At 44.3% G+C, this 23,288-nt stretch overlaps 1 protein-coding gene across 1 annotated transcript in view; it reads left to right on the top strand.

Annotated features, from left to right (window-relative positions):
- Positions 1 to 23,288, top strand: part of IFT122 (intraflagellar transport 122) — a 252,835-nt gene that overhangs the window by 50,875 nt on the left and 178,672 nt on the right. The window contains exons 7-11 of the mRNA XM_085899537.1: positions 11,091 to 11,157; positions 11,667 to 11,813; positions 11,953 to 12,028; positions 12,409 to 12,600; positions 17,381 to 17,519. Coding sequence (XP_085755663.1) covers positions 11,091 to 11,157; positions 11,667 to 11,813; positions 11,953 to 12,028; positions 12,409 to 12,600; positions 17,381 to 17,519 — 621 coding nt within the window. The remainder of the gene's footprint in view (positions 1 to 11,090; positions 11,158 to 11,666; positions 11,814 to 11,952; positions 12,029 to 12,408; positions 12,601 to 17,380; positions 17,520 to 23,288) is intronic.

The raw sequence follows: 23,288 nt of genomic DNA, 5'->3' as shown, positions 1-23,288 counted from the left end.
AACAAATCTCATCCGAGTCTCTCTCAGCAACCGCTCGTTGGACACAAAATCCGACCAGCGATAGCCAAGGATTCTCCGAAGAGACCTGGTACCAAAGGAATTAAGTCTCCGTCTCAGATCCTTGGTCAAAGTCCAAGTCTCGCACCCATAGAGCAAGACTGGAAGTACCAAGGACCTGAAGACTCGGACTTTCGTCCTCCCGCACAGGTACCGGCAGCGCCACACCCCATGATCCAGTGAATCCATGACTCCCCAGGCCCGACCCAGACGTCTATTGACCTCCGGCTCACAACCTGCGGAGACATGAATATCACTGCCAAGGTAAGTGAATCTATCCACGACCTCAACATCCTCACCACAAACAGACACAGACAGGACAGCAGCATCCAAGATGTCACCGAAAGCCTGGATCTTTGTTTTGACCCAAGAAACCCGTAATCCCAACGGCTCCGACTCCTCATTCAGCACCTCGAGGGCCCCCAAGAGGATGTCTAAAGTCTCCGCAAAGATGACTGCATCATCTGCAAAATCAAGGTCCGAGATCTTGACATTGCCAAACGATGCACCGCAACTTGATCTCTCCGACATCCTCCCAAAAATCCAGTCCATACAAGTGTTGAAAAGTGTGGGGGCAAGTACACATCCCTGACGAACTCCAGTAACAACTGGAAATAAGTCAGAGGCGGTACCACCACACTTCACAGCACTCTCAGTACCAGAGTAGAGTTCAGACATCAGATCGATCAGTTTCGGTGGCACCCCACGAAGACCAAGAATCCTCCAGAGGACATCCCGATTCACTGAATCGAACGCTTTACAGAGATCAACATAGGCTGCAAGCAGCCCCTGCCGAAACTCTCGTCTGCGTTCAGTGAGGACACGAAGAGCAAGGATACGGTCAATCGTTGACCTCTTTGGTGTAAAGCCTGACTGCTCTGGACGCTGGTGCTCAAGCAGATGGTAGCGAACCCTATCAAGAATTATCCGAGCAAAGACCTTGCCCGGCACTGAGAGCAGCGTCACCCCTCGGTAGTTGTTGCAGTCTTGGCGATCACCCTTCCCTTTCCAGAGAGGGACAACAAGGCCCCTCTTCCAGTCAGTTGGGATGATGCCTGTGTTCCAGGCAGAGCACAAAACTGCATGCAACGACGCGAGTGCAGCATTTCCACCAGCCTTGAGAAGTTCAGCATGGATGCCACAGATCCCTGGAGCTTTGCCCCGTTTCAACTGGTTCACCGCAGCCCGTGTTTCCACAAGCGATGGTGGACCACAGTTGATTCGAGGGTCAGCAACAGGGATTGTAACACCCTTGACGTCCAACTCGACAGCTGGGGGATCAGCCTGGTACAACCGCTCAAAGTAACCGGCCCAGCGGGCCTTCACTTCAGACTCCTCTGTCAAGAGCCTACCACTCTCTGCTCGAACTGCAGTGCTCCGAGGGATGGGCTTGGATGAACGTAATGCGCGAATTCCCCTGTAAGTGGGACGAGAATCACCTGTCCACAGGTGATGCTCTACCCCCTCACAGATTCCTCGCACATAGGCCTCCTTGTCCACCCTCAGTGCACGTACAGTTTTACGCCTCAGCTCCCTGAACAGCTCAGCTCTGCCATTCAGCCTGGCCCTGCGACTCTGGTCAATGGTATCCAGTGTCCCTTGAGAGACAAAATTCTTCTTTGCCCTGCGGTGAACTCCAAGGCATCCACCGGCAACATCAAGGACGGTGGTCTTGAAGGTGCTCCACAACTCTTCAGGACCCCCAAAGCACCCAGACCCCCCAAGTGTCCACTCAGCCTGTTCGCAAACTCCTCAGCTACTCTCTCATCCCTGAGCTTGGCAACATCCAGCCTAGGCTGGGATGGTACCATTCTCCAGGATTTAAGGTGCAGCTTTAGAGTTGCTACAACAAGCCTGTGGTCAGTATTGAGGAACTGAGCACTCCGGTAGACCCTGCAGTTCTGGATCATCCTCCAACGACCGTCAATGAGGACATGGTCAATCTCCTTTGCCACACCGCCAGCGTTGGAATACCAAGTCCAGCGATGAGCTTGCGGGCGCTGAAACCATGAACCAGCCACCCTAAGTCCATGACTTCTTGCGAAGTCAAGGAACTTAGTGCTATTCTGGTTCATAGTTCCTGACCCATGGGGACCAACACACACCTCATAACCATCCCTATCAGTTCCAGTCGATGCATTGAAATCCCCCAAGACTAGAAGTGTATCTCGTCTGGGGCACTGATCAACCACAGACTCGAGTGTGGTGTAGAATGCATCCTTCACGGTAAGATCACTCGCCTCAGTCGGAGCATAAATAGAGACCAGGGAAATGACACCTAAGGAGTGACGAATCCTTAATCTCATAATACGCTCGTTGACCGGTGTTACCTCAATTATCATTGGGGTCAGCTTATTGGACACAGCTACAGCAACTCCTTGGGTATGGTAACCATCAGAGCGACCAGACCAATAGTAGGTGTAACCACCCACCATTATCTCGCCGCAATCCGGTCTCCGAACCTCAGAGAGAGCTGCAATCCCGATGTCCAAACGCTTGAGCTCAGATGATAACAGAGACAGGTGATCATCCTCTCTTAGGGATAGGACATTCCAGGCACCCAGCCGAAGGGACCGCCTCAGGTTAACCCAAGGAGACCGCCGTCTGGTGGACGACACCTCAGCACCACTCCGACACACTCTCCCGCAATCTGACCCAGGGATGTTACCCCGTGGTTTCCCTCCTATCAAAGATTGGGGGTCCCGAAGGCTTTGCCCCAATCCCATCATCCAGTGAGCTGCCCTGCGAAGGGAAGCTGCACAGGAGGTACTCCCACGGAGTGGGTTTTCAGATTTTTTTGCGTTTTTGCGTTTTGCGGAATGAAGCGTTTTACGGTGGCTGGAGTGCAAATCCTGCCACCAACCTCCTAATAAGAAGTAACCCAACTGCAGGAGGACGTCCGCAGACACAGTTGGGCACTAGATATGGATGGCCGTTGGCTCACAAGGAGCTCCTCCGCCCTTTGACAGGTTTTGTTTTTAATCCTGCTGGGTGTCCATATCCAAACACCCTCCTCACCAGAAAACCTGGTGGGGGAGACGGTTTAGTCGCCGACAACCCGACCATGGAACAGGTTAGTACAGGTTTACATGGTACCTGTAGCAGGTCACAGATCGAACCTGACCTGACAAAAGTTCCGCATACGCTGGCATAAGTTCTCGGCACGCTCTGTGATCGTTGACACACGTCGGACACACGTTACTTGTAAGTTACTCATCAGTCGAAACACGTTGAGGTAATACTTAGCATCTCCGAAACGTAATTTTTAACCTATGAGTAGCGTGCTTTGAACCTATGTGTAACGTATCTCAAACGCACATTGTTGTATGTAGACGAATTTGATTAACGTCTTCCGGACGACCACAGAACTTACTGAACGTGTTTCTAACTTACATCTACAGTATAATGGCGATGTGGCAGCATTTAGGGGAATTGGTATATACAAATGGGCTTCGCAAGAGGAACCCGTCAGTGTTCCAGACTCCATGTTGAGTAGATGTCAATGTCAGTAGTAGTAGTAGTAGTAGTCGCAGTGGTAGTAGTAGTATTGGTAGTAGTAGTAGGTCCATGTCAGTAATAGTAGGTGAGCGTGATGGGGAGGGTGTGGGTGATGATGGATCCTCGTTGCGTCCACGAATAGGAGACTACTTTGCACCATTGTTTGATGTTCTTTTCGGATAATTTTTTTTTCTCATTCCCACGATGAACTATTTTTTTTGTTTCAGTTTTTAAAGTATTCAAAACGAATTGGACAAATGCAAAATGTACTAGTAATGAACACAGAACGCTTTGATAACTTATAGATAAGTTATACCAACGATTGATTCGCGTGTTTTAGGCGTCCACAACCTATGCCCAACGATAGTCTAACATATGTCTAGCGTGGCAGCGTATCTTCGGCAATTACGTGAGGTTTTCTATTCATAGGCTGAAACTTCACTTTTAATAAATGCCTGTCACTCGCCTATTGTTTTTGGACGCTGGTGCTCGGCCATTGAAATCGTTTCCATTGAATGAGTTAAATCGCTTCCACTCGACTATTGAAATGATTTACACTGAACGATTTAAATAAATGGCTGTTACTCGCCCATTGTTTTTGGACGCTAGTGCTTGGCAATTGAAATCGTTTTCATTGAACGAGTTAAATCGCTTCCACAGCACTGCAGTCACGGCACCAACAGCAGCAGGCTCAGTGCCAGCCTCATGCCAGGCTCAAGCGGATCCCTATAAAAGGTGTACTGCTTGGTTATCCTTGGACCCACTCTGGCTAGCAGCTCGTCGAACATCGCTGGGGGCATTCACAGGAAGTTGATGAAGGATGCATGGTCCTCGTTCCGGAGTTCCACCATGAGCTGGTCATATATGCTGTAATGGCATCGCCTCGCGATCCATGGTCTGACCCAGTTCCTTCTCCTCCGTTCACGTCTTCTTCTCCCGGCTCTGTTGGCACACAACTGGTGCAGTGTCAACTCGATGAGGTCATGTTGATGTTCGAGGACAGGTAGGTATTGTCGTCTCAGCCTTGCCGTATCCTCCATCTCTCAGAATGACATGGACATGTACTCACCACGAAGTCTAACAAAAAGACAGGTTCCTCCTACGAAGCCCCTTTTTATATACAAATTCCCCGAATCGCTGCCAATGCGCCATTATACTGTATCTGTAAGTTAGAAACGCGTTCAGTAAGTTCTGTGGTCATCCTGAAGACGTCAAATACGTCTACATACGTATTTGTGCGTAGGACATGCTTTACAAATAATTCCCAAGCACGTTACTCATAGGTTATAAATAAGTCACGGGTACCCTAAACATTACTTTGACGTGTTTCGACGTATGAGGAACTTTCAAGTAACTTGTTGCGAGGTGTGAACAACCTTCGTGTAGCGTGCTTACAAAACGTTACTCATAGGTTAGAAATAAGTTTCGGGTACGCTAAACATTACCTCGACGTGTTTCGACTTATGAGTAACTTACAAGTAACGTGTGTCAACGATCGCATAACGTGCCTACAACTTATACCCAGCGTAGCGGAACGTGTGAGTCATACGCCGGCATACGTCGTAAAATTTCAAGCATGCAAAAATTTGAGGACAACCCAAAAGTACAACGTTTAAAGCCAGCGTACTACGACGTATGGCAGTGTTTTTCAGCGTGCTCTCAATGTATACAAAATGTACCCATCACGTATTCGACGTGTGCCAGCGTTTTAGACAAATTTTTCATAAATCGACATCTTCTTCTTCTTCCTCTTTCGGCTTGCTCCCGTTAGGGGTCGCCACAGCGGATCAACCGTCTCCATTTCGCTCTATCCTCCACATCTTCCATTGACACTCCAACCACCCGCATGTCCGCCCTCACCGTATCCATGAACCTCTTCTTTGGCCTTCCTCTTCTCCTCCTGCCTGGCGGCTCCATCTTCAACATCCTTCTCCCGATATACTCTGCTTCCCTCCTGTGCACTTGTCCAAACCATCTCAATCTCGCCTCTCTCACTTTGTCTCCAAACCGTCCGACCTGCGCTGTCCCTCTAATATACTCATTTCTTATCCTATCCATCTTCGTCACTCCCAACGAGAATCGCAGCATCTTTAACTCTGCCACCTCCAGCTCCGCTTCCTGTCTTTTTGTTAGCGCCACCGCCTCCAAACCATACAACATAGCTGGTCTCACTACCGTCTTATATACTTTCCCCTTCACTCTTGCAGCTACCCTTCTGTCACAAATCACTACTGCAACTCTTCTCCACCCACTCCATCCTGCCTGCACTCTCTTTTTCACTTCTCTCCCACACTCTCCATTACTTTGGACAGTTGATCCCAAGTATTTAAACCAATCCACCTTCCCCACCTCAACTCCTTGCAACCGCACCATACCACCACCCTCCCTCTCATTTACGCACATGTACTCCGTCTTACTCCGACTGACTATCATTCCCCTTCTCTCCAGTGCGTACCTCCACCACTCGAGGCTCGCCTCAGCCTGCTCCCTACTCTCCCTACAGATCATGATGTCATCCGCGAACATCATAGTCCATGGGGACTCCAGTCTGATCTCGTCCGTCAACCTGTCCATCACCATTGCAAACAGGAAAGGGCTCAGAGCCGATCCTTGGTGCAATCCCACTTTTACCTTAAACCGGTCCGTCATTCCTACCGCACACCTCACCGCTGTCACACTGTCCTCATACATATCCTGCACGATCCTCACATACTTCTCCACCACTCCCGACTTCCTCATACAATGCCACGACTCCTCTCTTGGCACCCTATCATAAGCTTTCTCTAAATCCACAAACACACAATGTAACTCCTTCTGGCCTTCCCTATACTTCTCCATCAACATTCTCAAAGCAAACATCGCATCAGTGGTGCTCTTTCCTGGCATAAACCCATATTGCTGCTCACAGATCATCACCTCTCCTCTCAACCTCGCTTCCACTACTCTTTCCCACAACTTCATGGTGTGGCTTAACAACTTTATCCCTCTGTAATTTTCACAGCTCTGCACATCACCCTTATTCTTGAAAATCGGAACCAGTACACTTAATCTCCACTCCTCCGGCATCCTCTCACTTTCCAAGACTTTATTAAACAATCTGGTTAACAACCCCACTGCCATCTCTCCGAAGCACTTCCATGCCTCCACTGGTATACCATCTGGGCCAACCGCCTTTCCACTTTTCATCTTCTTCATAGCAGTCCTCACTTCATCCTTACTGATCCACCCCACTTCCAGATTCACTATCTCCACCTCTTCCAACCTTCTCTCTCTCTCATTTTCTTCATTCATCAGCTCCTCAAAGTACTCCATCCACATTCTCAACACACTCTCCTCGCTCGTCAGCACATTCCCATTTGCGTCCTTTATCACCCTAACCTGCAGCACATCCTTCCCAGCTCGGTCCCTCTGTCTTGCCAATCGGAATAAATCCTTTTCCCCTTCTTTTGTATCCAACTTCTCATACAGCTCGTCATATGCCTTTTCCTTTGCCTTTGCCACCTCTCTTTTTGCCTTTCCCACCACTCCTTGTACTCCTGCCTACTTTCTTCATCTCTCTGACTATCCCACTTCTTTTTCGCCAACCCCTTCTTCCTTATACTTTCCTGTACTTCCTCATTCCACCACCAAGTCTCCTTATCTTCCTTCCTCTGTCCAGATGTCACACCAAGTACCTTCCTAGCTATCTCCCTCACAACTTCTGCTGTCGTTGCCCAATCATCCCACCCATCTTTACCACCATCCAACGCCTGTCTCACCTCCTCCCTAAATTTCACGCAACAGTCTTCCTCCTTCAGCTTCCACCATCTGGTCCTTGGTTCAGCCCTCACTCTCTTCCTCAACCTCACCTCTAAAGTCATCCTACAGACCACCAATCGATGCTGTCGAGCTACACTCTCCCCTGCCACCACCTTACAGTCACTAATCTCTTTCAGGTTGCATCTCCTGCTTAAGATGTCGTCCACCTGTGTGCACTTTCCTCCACTCTTGTATGTCACCCTGTGTTTCTCCTTCTTCTTGAAATACGTATTTACCACTGCCATTTCCATTCTTTTTGCAAACTCTACCGCCATTTGCCCTTCCACATTTCTCTTGTTGAGACCGTACCTACCCATCACCTCCTCATCCTCTTTATTCCCTTCCCCAGCATGCCCATTGAAATCTGCTCCAATCACCACTCTTTCATCCTTGGATACACTCTCCACCACTTCATCAAAACTCACACCAGAAATCTTCTTTACACTCCATCTCACACCCCATATGTGGGGCATATGCACTGATGACATTCATCATCACCCCTTCAATTTCCAACTTCACACTCATCACTCGGTCAGACACTCTCCTCACCTCCAATACCCTCTTGACATAATCTTCCTTCAGGATTACCCCGACACCATTTCTCCTCCCATCCACACCATGGTAGAACAGTTTGAAACCACCTCCAATGCTCCTAGCCTTACTCCCCATCCACTTGGTCTCTTGTACACACAGTATGTCCACCTTTCTTCTCTCCATCATATCAGCCAACTCTCGCCCTTTGCCAGTCATTGTCCCAACATTCAGAGTTCCAACTCTTACCTCCACACTTCTACCCTTCCTCCTCTCCCACCTTCTCCGGACTCGCCTTCCCCGTCTCCTTCTCCTCCTTCGCCCAGCAGTAACACAATTTCCACTGGTACCCTGCTGACCACCGGTACCGGTGGCGGTCGTTGGTAACCCGGGCCTCGACCGATCCGGTATGGAAATTCGTTTTGTTGTCCGCATAATGATTTGGCATAGGTTTTTATGCCGGATGCCCTTCCTGACGCAACCCTGGTCGCCTCTTACGACACACAGGGATATGGTACACCTATTCTTACCGGGGCATACACCGGGCCCACTACAACTGGTACTCATTTCGCCGACCTCGGAAGGATGGCAGGCTGAGTCAACCCTCTGGTGTTTTCGACTTGGTTCATATATATATATATATATATATATATATATATATATATATATATATATATATATATATATATATATATATATATATATATATATATATGTATATATATATATACATATATATACACATTATATATATATATATATATATATATATATATATATTAATTCAGTGTCCCAACGGGGCTTTAACTCAGGACCTTTTGGGTCCCAAGCCACTGCCCTAACCACTGCGCCAACACCAGGCTTGATTTTTCATAAATCGAGATACGCTGGCTAAATCATCAAGGTGTGACAGTGGCTTTACAGACGTAAAACATTTGACTTCTTCGTTCGCTACATTGTCCTGGTGAATAATACACGGGGGAGCGTCCTCACTGGCCATATTCATCAAAAATCGCCGATCAGCTGCCGGTGATTTCCTCCCTGCAGGAAGCTTCCACCTTGGACAATTTAGCTGGTCACGTGACAGTCTGACGTAATTTGCATACGATGTCAGCCGATCTATTGGCTGTCGAGGTGTCACGTGGCCCACACGTGATCCGAGTTCAAATGAGAGAACGCTGGGAATGCATCGATTTTCAAGATGAAAATACACAATAACTGCAGCTATTTGAGTGGAGAACTTTTGCATACTTATGTATTTGGATATATATATATATATATATATATATATATATATATATATATATATATATATATATATATATATATATATATATATATATATATGTATACTATCATATTATGAAGGTTTTGTCTAACCCCCGCCCCCTCCCCCACCATGAGTGGAACGAAATTGCACGATACAGCTTACGGCTGATGGCCTATATTATGTGACGTAGTTTCTTGGCATGGGTTATGAATGTGATAAATGTAATTCTTCACTCACATTGGTTCATAGATCAGATATATGAAGTTTCATATTTTTTGGATAAGGATTTGCATTCAATCAATTATGGCTGGAATACCACTTATCTAATGGCGTCATGATTATCACCCTGTAAACCCCCATGAGGAGTTGATGGCATTTGCCAAGTTTCAGTTTTTTTCCTTGAGCGGTTTCGGAGAAAATATGTCCAATATTTTAAAAATCTTGATCCAATATGGCTACCATACGATGTGACTTATGATGTCAGAGTTTGCAATAAAATATTCTCTGTGGGAGTCCCTCCTGTGTTTAAAGTTTCCCAACGATTGGACAATGACATTGTTGGAAACGAATATTCCCATTTTAATTAATGTAAAGAACATTTAATGTGTCCCAAGTCATAAAAAAATATTGCACGAAAAACACCTTTAATTCGTGTAGCGTGCTTACAAAAATTTGTAAGAACGGCAGGGGTCATATCCCAGCCTTAGAACGAAGGCTGGGATCTGACCCCTGCTGTGTCAGCTACTTCTCCCAGGGTGAGTACCTGTTGCTCTGTGGTTCAGACAGAAAGGCCTCTTTGTACTCCCATGATGGTGTGCATCTTGGAATCATTGCAGAGCACACCTCTTGGGTGTGGTGCTGTCGGGTCAAACCAAATTCAAACTACGTGGTGTGTATTACTTGGCTATAGGAGCCACTAATATTTTCCACAATTGCGATGGATCCTGAATGTGATTGTATAGCTTTCAAATGGGACATCTTCTCCATCATGCTGCCTGCCACGAGGAAATCGAACCCTTTTAGCCATGAACCGGGTCACATTTTTGATGCTTTCCCTAATCTCGTTGTCGCTATTAAAGATGGTCCATACCGTCATTGGTGGCAGGCAGAGAGACCTGGCAATAACCACTGCCCTCTTTCCACCTTCAATGTATCTCACAATGTCCATCTTGGTCTCCAAAGACACTGATTTCCTTTCCTTCTTTGTCACAGGCTCATTGTCCTTATTATTCGCAGGATGTTTATCACTCATGGGTGATGTTTAGCAGAAATTCACTTCACAAAAAAAAGAGCCTAAGTTCACCGGGTGGATGATGAATAAAGATTAAGATGGAGTGGGTACAGCATCTGTTCTGCTTCTCGCCGCTTTGCATCCTTATGCGTGCAGTACATATACTGTACCAACTGCATGGGATGGTGTTCCGCTGACGCAAGTAGTTCCGAATTATGCGTAGGAGGAAAGTCTAAAAATGCGACTCGTTGATGGGAACTGACAACGTCATATGGAAATGTCACAACGTTGTTAGAAAAGTGTTTATCTTTATTGGTTAGAGACGTTATAGCGAAACTATGTCGTTAGAAGCTACCTTCTCGGAGAACTTACTGTATTGACATAGCCGTCATTCTTAACATCAGTGTAAGTACTATAATGTACCTCTGAGTTTTCGAAGTTCAGTTTTCCATTTACAATCCCAGTTAATTCCCAATGAGCAGAAATGATGAGCCGCAAACATTTTGAAAACTGCCAGGAACACCAACATTGAACTGACCTTGAAAGACTTATCTCAAGTTGTCTCAGGATGTGACATCACCAAATTTACTTCTCAGGAGTTCCAACAGTGGCATATTTTGTTATTGTTTTAAACTTATTTAATGATTTATTTTTCCATTTTAAAACGAGATACCAACTAACTATTTAATGCATAATTGTTTGCAGGGATTTGGTCCTCTGAGAATAAGTCCGTCTCCAAGAATAAGATTTCGAGTAGAATCACCTGCTGCAGGTAATTGGAAGAATTTACTTCTTTATTGAGTGATTAATGAACTTCAATGCATTTAATTTGACATACTGATTGTAACACAGCATTTGTCCTTACTTGCATTGTGTGTACGGGATCTTGATATAGATATGCGACTATGATAGCTATGCAAGGAATAGGTTTTAGTTTAACAGCCAATGAGAAGCTTGTTTTTCAAGCAGCCATTAAAGGCTCATCTAAGTTTCACAGACTCCAACATGGGTTCATTGGATTCGGTTCATTCTGTCTGGCATTCACGTATTGTATAACGATTATGACATGACCTGGTAAGGCCTTTATTATTGAGGCATATTCTATGATTCTGTGAGCTTTCCTGGCTTCCACACAGAGCACCACCGGTGAAACATAATAAAATGAAACGTACTGCAAGGTCACATTTTTCGCTCACCCTTTTTATCTTGTAGATGATGTCTGCGGTTTTACCTCATATCACGTTGGATATTCAATGATTACGTTTTATGTTCCCCTTTCAGCTGGACCAGTGACGGACAATACCTGGCGCTGGGCTTGTATAATGGAATGATCAGCATCCGCAACAGTAATGGGGAGGAGAAAGTGCGCATAGACAGGTCAAGCCAAACACCCGCACCTATCTGGTCCATTTGCTGGAAACCAAGACGGTAAGGAAATTGTGATGGTATTTGAGGTGCAATACTTGTTTATTGATTTTCTTGGCGATGCAACCATTCCATTACAGTTTAGAATTTAACATTCCATGAATTATAAATTGATGTTCGATGCACGTGACATGTCCTGCAGGCAGAGGCAGCATAACATCATTGCTGTGGCTGACTGGGGCCAAAGGTTATCTTTCTACCAACTTGGTGGAACAAGGGTACGACAGCCACTCAGATGCATGGAATGGTTGTCTCCTGGCTATGATAACCACTTCCCCTCTTGTACCAGGGCCATGGCATGCAACCTCACAACTTGTATCATGGCCTTTTGGTCACTGTTTTGCCTACCCAACCACCAAGCTGCGCTAGATTACTTGATGCTCATCTTCCTCTGAAAATCTTCCTCGAGCCCTTCTTCCTTTTCTTGAGAATGTGGTACTTGTGAAATTGTGTGACCCCTTTCCAAGGTTAAAGGTGAAAAGTATGCTGATCATTGTTGTATTTCCTTGTAAGTTTTTGTGGCTTTGGATTTTGGTGTCGTTTTGCGTTTAACTTGGGGTTATATTTTCTCATCCGTGATTCCACTGAGTGTGTTCAGGTTGGTGAAGAACGAAGGCTGGGATATGACCCCTGCTGTGTCAGCTACTTCTCCCAGGGCGAATACCTGTTGCTCTGTGGTTCAGATAGAAAGGCCTCTTTGTACTCCCATGATGGTGTGCATCTTGGAATCATTGCAGAGCACACCTCTTGGGTGTGGTGCTGTCGGGTCAAACCAAATTCAAACTACGTGGTGTGTATTACTTGGCTATAGGAGCCACTAATATTTTCCACAATTGCGATGGATCCTGAATGTGATTGTATGGCTTTCCCCAAAGGGCTATCTCCCATCCAGCATTATGATGATGATGTACTGAAACAGTTGACTGAGTTGTTTAAATATATTTGCAATTCACTTAAACGATGTGCAGTCATGAACATTGACTCACTATAGGTCATTAACTTATCTCGACACAAGTTTTGATCGATATAATCGTACCTCCACAATCTAGTCCTGCCATAGTATTTATCACTTTATGGACAGTGTTGAAAAATAATTGCTTTGCTTATTCATCCCCGATATCTTTTCCTTTGAGTTTTGTCTTGCTCTTCAGTTTGGGTGGAAATTATAATTTTTGTGAGGAAGTCGTGTTTGTCCTTTGGAGTCTTTGTTTCTATGCCTCGCTCATTGGCCAGGCTTTCTTTACCCACAAACCACACTACTAGCCCCAAAGCAGAGCAAGTGTGAGTGACTGTGTGGCAGAGGTCAGCACCCTGAAGTAACAACAAAGTAGGTTGGAAAATACATAAACATTTATACAAACTCAAATGAATCAAAACTTTTGTCTTTTTCGATAAAATATCAATTCCTATCACAATCGAAACCACAATCACTGGCATAATGGTTAGAATGTCCACTAGTCTGGCAGGCCAGTGTGTTAAACTATGGCTGAGTCATACTAAAGACTTTAAAAATGGTACTTCCTGCTTCCTTGATTGACACTCAGCATTTAAAAGGATAGAACATGGCCAAAGCGCATTCCTCTGCCAGGCTGAACAGTTTGCATTTTGTATCCCAATGATAGGCTGGATTCTGCAGCCGGACCTGAACCAAAATCTAATCAGCTTGTTCTTGTCACCAACCCAACTCAGCCACCAAGTTTAGTCATAACTTGTCCATAACTTTTTGAGATATCATGCTGTCCCGGTATTCCCTTCTTAACGAACGTTCGAATGGTGAAGGTTTGCCCAACAAATGGTTTAATTTAGTGCTATTCGTCACTTAACAAATGTCTTCATTTGCTACAACGAAGGAGCCATTCCAACAACAGGGTGTCTGGTGATTGCACAATGTCACTTCTGTGGCAATACACGTCTTTCCTGCTGATTAACTTTTCATTGGGGTCATTAAATTTTCAGAAGGCTTGTGAATAATTAATTTTTCAGAATGAAAAGGTTAAAAATAACCATCTTCTCCAGCCCCTCCTGTGGCCTTCTGTAAGCCTTCTTGTACAGAAACTTGGACTCAAGATTATTTTGGTGTTACAAACAAGTTAACTTTATTATTGTTTTACTGTCTTTATTATTAGGTATATAATAATATTATAATGTCATTTGCAACTAAAACCATCGTTGTACAAAGCATATGGCTTCGCGAGTAGACCGAAAAATTAGGGTTGGGAAACGAGGTGTAATTTCTCCATTAAAAAAATCATGGAAAACGAGCTCCCGCATAACGGAGGTTTGCTTAATGAAGGGGTATAAAGATACGTAACCGCTTTGTTAAGTGGGGGATATCTGTATATCATCTTTGGTCTTATCACTCATTGGTGAAGAATCACTTTAAAAATTCTCGTATCGGGATTTGGATCTTCGGCAAAATTGAATAATTTTGTTCTTGTCACACACACAATCTGTCCACCAAGTTTCGGCCGAATCTTTCTCTACCTTTTGAGATAAGCTGCTCACAGACAGACAAACACAGGCGTAAAAATATAACCTTCCCAAAACAACATTGGGAAGGTAATGGCAAACCACCCAGTATAACCCTTGCCAATAAACTGTTTCGGCAGCACCAACTCTCTGTAAAGAGTATGGTAAATTGAAAAAAAATTCACAACAGAGAATAATAATTCATAAAAACTTTCTTTTTTTTTAAACTTTCATTTGTATTTGTTTACATCTGCATTTACACTTTTCAAATATTATAATATAGACCCTTTGCAACCCCTCTCGTAAATAACTTTATCGCTGTGCAAAACTCATGGAGATTCTCTTATCTTATCGTGTGCATTTGGCTTCTTCAGCGAATGAAGGCTTCTGCTTTTCTTCATTGCATGCGTTCCATTCTTGGAATAACTTGACTTTAGTTACTACCATGTCTCTTGATGCATGGCTTTAATTCTCGAGGTTTATGTGAAGTTTGAATTCACATCACATTATTGTTTCTTGTTTCACATTTTGTTCTCTCGTTTGAACTCATCTGCAGTAACTAATTAGTATAGCTTATCAAGGATACAAATGTGAAAAAAGCATACCTCGCATAATCTATATACAATCGAGTAAGTGCATGTATGTATTTACAGGTAGTGGACAAAAAATGGAAACACCAATGTAAAGTCACTTAATAGGGTGTTGAGTCACCACGTGTGGCCGGTAGGGCCTGTAGGCATGATGGCAGAGTCCACCAGATACTGGAATTCTGCAGGAGGGATGCGGCACCATTCTTCCATGAGAAAGTCAATCAACTCACACCTGTTTGATGGAAGTGGAACACACTGTCTCAGATGTTGTTCCAGAATATCCCATAAATGCTCGATTGGGTTCACATCAGGTGACTGAGAAGGTCATGACAAATTGACAACATCAGTGTTATGCTCATCAAGCCATTGGGTGACCACGCGTGCTCTGTGGATTGAAGCATTGTCATTCTGGAAGACACCCCCACCCCCCCCCCCCGGCAGGAAATAAATGCCACATTGGGTGAATATGATCACTCAGTATCATTAAGTAGCGAATGGCATTGACCTTGCCTTCTAAGGGAATGACTGCATCCAAATCATGCCAGGAAAATGCAGCCTACATCAATATAGAACCACCAGAACCCTTCACTGTTGGAACAATAAAGCACTCAGGGTTGTAGAGTTATTTAGGTTGGCACCACACGTTCACTCATCCGTTTGTCGAGAACATGGCGAAGGATTTATCTGACAATATCACATTTCTCCACTGCTCGGTAGCCTGTGCTCTTTGCACCACTGGACTCACAAATGTGCATTGCCAGGTGTGATGAATGGTTTGTGCACTGCAACCCGACTATGCTATCCTGCTCTGGCTTTCTCTGCAGACCGTTTTTAAATGAAAGCGGTTGCTCATGCCCCAGATTGAAATTTACAGTCAATTGATCTGCAGTTGCTCGCTTGCTTTGTCTTGCACTTAAAATCAATGCATGGATATCACAATCCTGGACTATGTGGATCTGCCCACTGCCACTGTTGCCCTTTGCTGATAATGTCTTTCCCTCGGAGTTCCATGCCGACATCACCTTAGACACCGTTGCTCATGAAATATCATCATGTCGAGCTGTCTTTGTCACTGAAGCTCCTGCCAAACGTCCACCAACAATCATCCCTCTTTCAAAGTCACTGAGGTCTCCTCTTATAGCCATACTAGCCATAATTATGGGCAACCAGGCCTTTTCAGCATTTCTATACATGACCCTAAGCATGCTGGGATGGTATTTGCTTAATTACCCCATGGGCCATACTATTGTGGAAGCCATTGCTTTCAATATAATGAGTGTCCATCATCTACCTCGGTGTTTCCATTTTTTTTTTGTTCATGACCTGTATGTTTGTATGTATGTATGTATGTATGTGTGTGCATGCATTTTTGTATTATGTCCACTCAATGCCCATTGGTTGGACAATTGTCCTGACATCACCCACAATTGTGACCTGAAAAAAAAATCATACGTCCACCATTTTGGTGAGCCAACAACATCTTCAGAAGTGTCATTCTGTATTTGCAATCGCTATGCCCTCCATATACATTTTCTGTTCAGTGTAACACAAAGCGACTGTTTAAAGGATCATCAAATATCGAAAGGTTGGAACCAATAGGCGTCATGGTCCTTGTGATAGCGACAGTACATTTAGGCCTTAGGATCATGCCTAAGGCTTCAGGAATCCCTCTGGTGTCAACCTCTGTGCCACTGCAATTAGAACTAGAATGCATCTGAAAATGCAAAGCTTGACCACTTTGTATTCTGACTTCTTCTGTATGCCAAATGGTACCTTTGACCTTTTGACCAAATTCTTAATTTGTCTTCTCCATATTCTCATAATAAAGCTTTGTTGAAAATGTGATCGCAAAAGCTCAAATGATAATTCAAATTTTTGGTCTATTGGATGAAAATTGACGATTTTATGTGATGCTGACCTTTGACCTTTTAACCAAATTATTACTTTGTCTTCTCCATATTCTCTCAATAAGACTTTGTTGAAAATTTGATGACAAAAGCTCAAATGGTAAAAAAAAAAAGTGATGGCACGCGCGCGCGCGCGCGCGCACACACACACACACACACTCACACACACACACACACACACACACACACACACACACACACACACACACACACACACACACACACACACACACACACACACACACACACACATCCAGAAGTGATTGCAAAACCCCATCTTCCACTGAGTGGGGGATGGGCTAATTATCTGAGCTATAAAACCATGATTTATTACATTTGCACATTAGCAGTACGCATGTTTTTGTATGTAAGCCAGATTATTTTTATTTTTGAGAGCGATGGAGACAGCGCTCTGTTGCCTCTGGACCACGCAAATATCGGGATGTGTCACAATAACGTGTTGCACGCTTGGAACAAGATCGCTCGAATGGATGGTACTGTGCTAGTCTTTCCTAATGAACCTACAACCCAGTAATAGCTTTTTCCAGAAGAAATAGAGTAGTCCAACTAATTTATCTTGTGGGGGTGGCTTTTATTTCTGCAGGCACTGGGATGCCAAGATGGCACCATAGCCATGTATCATTTGGTGTTCAATACTGTACATGGTCTGTACAAGGATAGGTATGCCTACCGTGCCAACATCACTGATGTCATCATCCAGCATTTAATCTCGACACAAAAAGGTGAGATGCTCTCCCTCCTTTTTATTTATTTATAGGTACTCCGCTCCCTCCCACCCCCCTCCCCAATCCCACCCTTTGCTACTCTCATAGGGAGCAGGTGTTTCTCATTTATTCAACTTTCAACTTTAATTATAGTGAGAGTTGCAAGCAAGTATCAAGGCTTCTCGTCAGTAACACCTAGAGTTGAAAGAATGTTCCAAGACACCTTCAAATTTAGCATTTTCAAGACCAAAACTACTCGTACAAATCTGCAAAAAACTTTATTTTGTTTTAATAGGCATTGGTGGCTTGTTGCTAAGAGGAGATTCAAAGGATATGGCAACAAGTGTTAAAAATCCTCATTGCTATAGCCTATGATTTGTATTACTATACCGTATATAACATTTTTTTCGATTGATTGGCCCATGAGATACTTCACTTTTGTATCTTCATTTGTATTTTGCTGGCCCATTTCATTTTAGAGATTTAGTATCTGAAACTCTGTGGCCTATTGTTGATGTGCCGAAGCTGAAGTTTTGTGTTGATTGGTTTAGCGGTTCTGGAGAAGAATATCAAAAATTTATTTGATAAAAAGAATAAATCCAAAATGGCTCCCAAGCCTTTCAAACAATCTTTCAAAATAGGAAATGTAAATCCAATTTGGCCACCAAGCCTTTGGCGCAGTCAGCTTTCTTCAGCGAGAGGCACAAGACCTCATGACTTGTAACAACCCCGTGGATTTATACGTTTATCGGTGTAATGTTTCTGAGAAAATGTCACAAACTGGGTTTGTCACAAAAAAAAGGTCACAAAAATTGCTGGGTTCTGGGTTTGGAGCGACGGCAGGGTCTCTCAGGGCTCTCTGCTGACTTTCTCAAAGTTAAGTTTCCAGTCGTTATCTGTCCCGTTTTAACTGTTTATTTTCTCACCTACATGTTACTGTGTGTTCCTAGTTCAGTTTTATTTCAACAATCGTGCTATTTTGTGAGTTTTCGTCGACCTTGTCTTACCGGATTCCTTGAGGCCTCCCCATCCTTCCCCTCTTGGTGTACGATCATTTTTATTTGTATTATCTCTCTATTACCTTCAATTCCTATTTTCCACACTTTCTCAACGTCCCCCATCCCTCTCAATACAAAAACTCTGTTTCTTGTCTTAAATCCAAAAAAACCCCCAAAAAACTACCTTTCTCCATACCCACGAGTACCCACGAGTCCCAATCCTTCTTCTTTGTCTTCTTCATCTTCTTCCTCCTCTTCTCCTTCTTCTTCCTCCTTCTGCCGGCACACCATCTTTATTCTACTTGAGCTGACCCACTCTCGCCATTACCTTCACGATTTCTTCCTTCAATGTTCCATTCCCGAATCTTACCTATTCTTCAAAATACATCAAAAATTAATAATAATCCTTGTATCCTTTTTATCTATACACCTCCTGTAACCACGTGTCTATCTCCACCCTCCTCCTGATACTTTTCATCGACCCAGCAACTTCACTCTGTGTTTACAGTTCCAAATTCACCATACACCTCTACGATTTTAATTCAACCTTCCCTTTTCCGAATGTTACGCAATCCTTTTTGAAAATAAATCAATTTACTTTTGACTATACACCTCCTGCAGCCACGTGCTTCCCCCATAACCACGTGAACTGTTTCCACCCTCTGTGTTTACCGATACAAATTCACCATTCACCTCAATTTCTTCTACAACCTTTCCATCACCTCATCTGATGAAAACTCTCTCAAACAGTTGTTATTATATTAATACTCAAAGCTATATTTTGTGGACGTATCTCCTCCGAAACTGCCAGACGGATTGTCGCCACTTTTGGCTTGCAGGTACTCTGTGGTCTAATGTACAGCATAGGCTATCTGAGATCGCGCCAAACGGACAGTTTGGGAATTTTTGGCAATTTTCTAATTTTTACATTCGTTTGCATGACGACGTGTGACGTCACCGCTGAGAGGCGTAATGACGTCATGACATCATCGGTCATTCGCTGACGTCAGAATGTTTGTCATAGACAGACCGTCACCACTGAGAGGCATAATGCCACTCCTAGAAAACAGCGTCTACAGTGTAAAACCCTCTTCTGCATATGCTGACTCTCTCAGAAGATGCATTTGACACAAAAAATGTAACAAGAAACATTGTATTTACAAAAATTCTATAAATGACATTGTGAACACTGGATATATTTATTTCCTAACGAACCCTAACTTTAGAAACTTTGCGCGGAGCGTGGGTTTGGCTAGTAATAATAATAATAATAATAATAATAATAATAATAATAATAATAATAATAATAATAACTAGAGGGCTGCATTCGCTAGAAGCGAATACATATTTGGCAACGTCATGAACTTTGACCCCTACCGATCTGAGAAGATATAGGTCACACAACTTTGACGAAAATATAATTTTTGTAGGCCCTCTTGTGACCTATCACAAAATGTCAGCGGCTAACCTGTATCTTTCCGTGGGGCGAAGATATGGGGCAAAATGTGTGTTTGACCTCTTGTGTGACCTTGACCTTAACCTTGAGAATTTCAAGGTCAAAAGTTGCACTGCACTTCCTTGACCTTGTCCCATTTCAAAGACAAAATTGTTAGTGCTCTGAGAGAAAAACGCTAGGAGGAGTTTTGGGGCAAAGGATGTGTGGGAAAAATAAATAAAGAATAATAATAATAAGAAGAAGAATTCCAGTAATAACAATGTATTTGGCATGGAATTGCCAAATACAATAAAACGATCTCTTATAATGCTTCATCTTCCTCTTTCACATGTGTGGTTCTCATTCCTGTATCAGAATTCACGACTATTCTTCTATTTAAACAGACTGCTCTCAATTCGACCTTTCCCTCATACCTTGCCTAAAAAATCCAACTGTTACAGCGTTTCTTCTCTCCATTCTCTTATTTCGCCTTTATTGCATCCCTCAAGAAATGTGTTTAATCACATCTCTAACCTAAAAATAAAAATACAAACAGTTTGCAATGAATGTTCGCATTCCATCAACCATTGTCTTTTTTCCAACTTCAGTGCCAACTCACCCCTCTCACCACTCCCTCTCAAAGCAACCATCACACTCTTCTCCCTCCAAGCCTCCCTCTCACCTTTCTCAAAAACTCCCCCCTCACCTTTCTCCATCAACTCTCCCCACTCACCCTTCTCCCACCATTCACCCCCTCACTCACCCTTCTGAAAGTTGCCCCCCTCTCATCCACAAAGCTTCCTCTTTTCCCTGTCCTCTCACTTCCATCTCATCACTCCACCTCCTCAAATCCTCAACTGCCTTCTGCCCCCTCTCTTGCTCCCCCTCTCCCCCAGCACCACAGAGCCTTTTCTCCTTCTCATCCGGCCCCCCCCCCGAGCTATTCTGCAATCCCCCACACTCTTTCAGCAACTCTCCTTACCTCCAACCTCTCCTCCCTTGTCCTACACTCCCCCTCTCCTCCCATCCCCTGCACCCAAAGCCTCCTCCCCTCCCTCTTCATTGACAGTGTGGACTTCAAATATCCGGGCCCTTCGCCTTTCCATGCAGGTTGCCAGATTAACCAGACTTAATCTGCCGAACAGAAACTTTCCTTCCTCAAGACGTTTCTGACTCCCAAGTATCTCTACCTGGTAACTCCCTCCTCAGATATGACAGACCTGAGCCTCGTCATGGTGGAGGAGTTGCTCTCTTCATCAAAGACTCTATTCCTCACTCTCCATGCACTGCCCTCACTCCCCCACACCCCCAGGAATACTTCTGGCTATGGCTTCCCCTCTACTCCCACCTCATGTTTGTATGTGTATTGTACCGTCCACCAAATAGTGATGACTCCATTTACACCTCACTATCTGAAAACATGGGCCAACTTCTATCTTTTCATCCAAACTCTCTCTTCCTCAAATGTGGTGACTTGAATTGTCATCATGCCAGTTGGCTAGGTGTGGGTACCTCTCTCACCTGTCATGGCACTTCAGCAAAAGCTTTCTGCAACTCATTGGGACTGACTCAATCATTCAATTTCCCGACCTGGGTCTCAACCAATGGTACTCTATCTCTTCTGGATCTGATTTTGACAAATTTCCCTGAAAATATCTTCGGTTTTTCCTCCGCTCCAATCGGTTCTTCTGACCACGTGCTTGTCAAAGTGGACATCTCTCTGGCTGTTATCAGAGAACGACCTCAGCAGCGTTGAGTCTGGCATTTCACTCAAGCCGACTGACAGGGTCTCCAAGCAGCCATCAAACTTCTAGACTGGTCTTCCATCACTACTTTCTCCAACATCAACTCATCCTGGGAATTCTTTCAAAGAAACTTGCTCTCCCTCATGCACAGATTTATCCCCTCTCGTCTTCAGTTGTCCTACCTTTCCTCCCGCCATGGTTCACTGAAGCTTGTGGTGAGGCATTTGGCCTGAAACAACTTGCCTTTGCCTCATGGAAAGCAAACACAACTGAGGGTTATCTCAGTTCCTTCCATAAAGCTCAGAACAAGTCTGTATCTACCCTCAGCAGAGCCAGAAAACAACATCTTTCAAAGCTCAAGTCTGAACTCTCAAACCTCCCTCCCTCCTCCAAATCCTGGTGGCATCTAATTAAATCTGTTTCTGGTGTATGTTTCCCCTTCATCCCCTCTCTTACCTCAAATGGCCGCATTGCTGATACCGCACGTGAAAAGACTGAATGCCTAAACTCGTTTGCATCGAAATATTGTGTCCAAAACCCATAGTTTTCTGTACCCACCTTACCCAGTCACACCCAACTGTTCCTGGACTACATGTACTTTTTTACTGACGAGGTGGTGAGCTTGCTGTTAAACCTCGACTCAGATTCTGCAACCAGTCCAGATGGCATCAGCCAACATGTCCTAAATACCTGCTCCCCTGCTCTTGCTCACTCTCTCTCTCTTTGTTCCATTCACCCTCTCATTTGCTCAAAGTAATCTGCCATCTGCTTGGAAATCGGCAAACATTACTGCCCTGCAGAAAAAAGGTGCAAAAACAGATACCTGCAACTACAGACCAATCAGCCTTCTCCCAATCATCAGCAACGTTATGGAAGATAAATCATCGCCTCAGACATTAAATCCTTCCTCTTATCCAATGGCATGATTTCCGATCATCAATTTGGTTTCATACCAGGGCATTCTACCCTGGATATGCTGCTTCTGCTCTCCCAACAATGGATGGAGGTACTCAATGCCAGACATGAAATCAGAGCCATATCCCGAGACATATTGAGTGCTTTTGACACGGTCTGGCACCCTGATCTGCTCACCAAACTCTCTTCCTCTGGTATCCAAGTTCATCTCCACTCATGGCTTGTGGACTTCCTCTCCTGTCGCAGCCAAGGTGTGGCCCTAAATGGAGTTCTTTCATCCCTCTTCCTGTCCAGGCTGGAGTTCCTCAAGCTTGAGTTCTGGGCCCTGTTCTTTTTCTGTTTTTCATCAATGATCTCTCCGACTCTCTGGAAAATCGTCTTCATCTCTTTGCTTATGACTCCACCCTATATACCACCTAATACCGACTCCACCCTAATATCATCTGTCATCCAAGCAGCAGCTTCTTCACTCACTGCAGATCTGGGTAAAATCACAAACTGGTCCAACACGTGGAACATGTCTTTCAATCCGGACAAATCTCACACTCTCATTATGTCTCTCTGAAAAGACCATTTGGAAAACACTCTTTCTCAACAATCCTCTTGAAGAAGTCCTTTCTTTCAAGCTTCTGTGTCTCACTATCTGCCATGATCTTTCCTGGGAAAGCCACATTTCCAACCTGGCCTCCGAAGC

The sequence above is a fragment of the Eptatretus burgeri genome, chromosome 10 (assembly GCF_056783735.1).
Source record: "Eptatretus burgeri isolate ZD-2024b chromosome 10, Ebu_testis_v1, whole genome shotgun sequence".
Taxonomy (NCBI): domain Eukaryota; kingdom Metazoa; phylum Chordata; class Myxini; order Myxiniformes; family Myxinidae; genus Eptatretus; species Eptatretus burgeri.
Note: the sequence above shows the minus strand (reverse complement) of the source record. Positions and strands in the feature narration are given on the sequence as shown.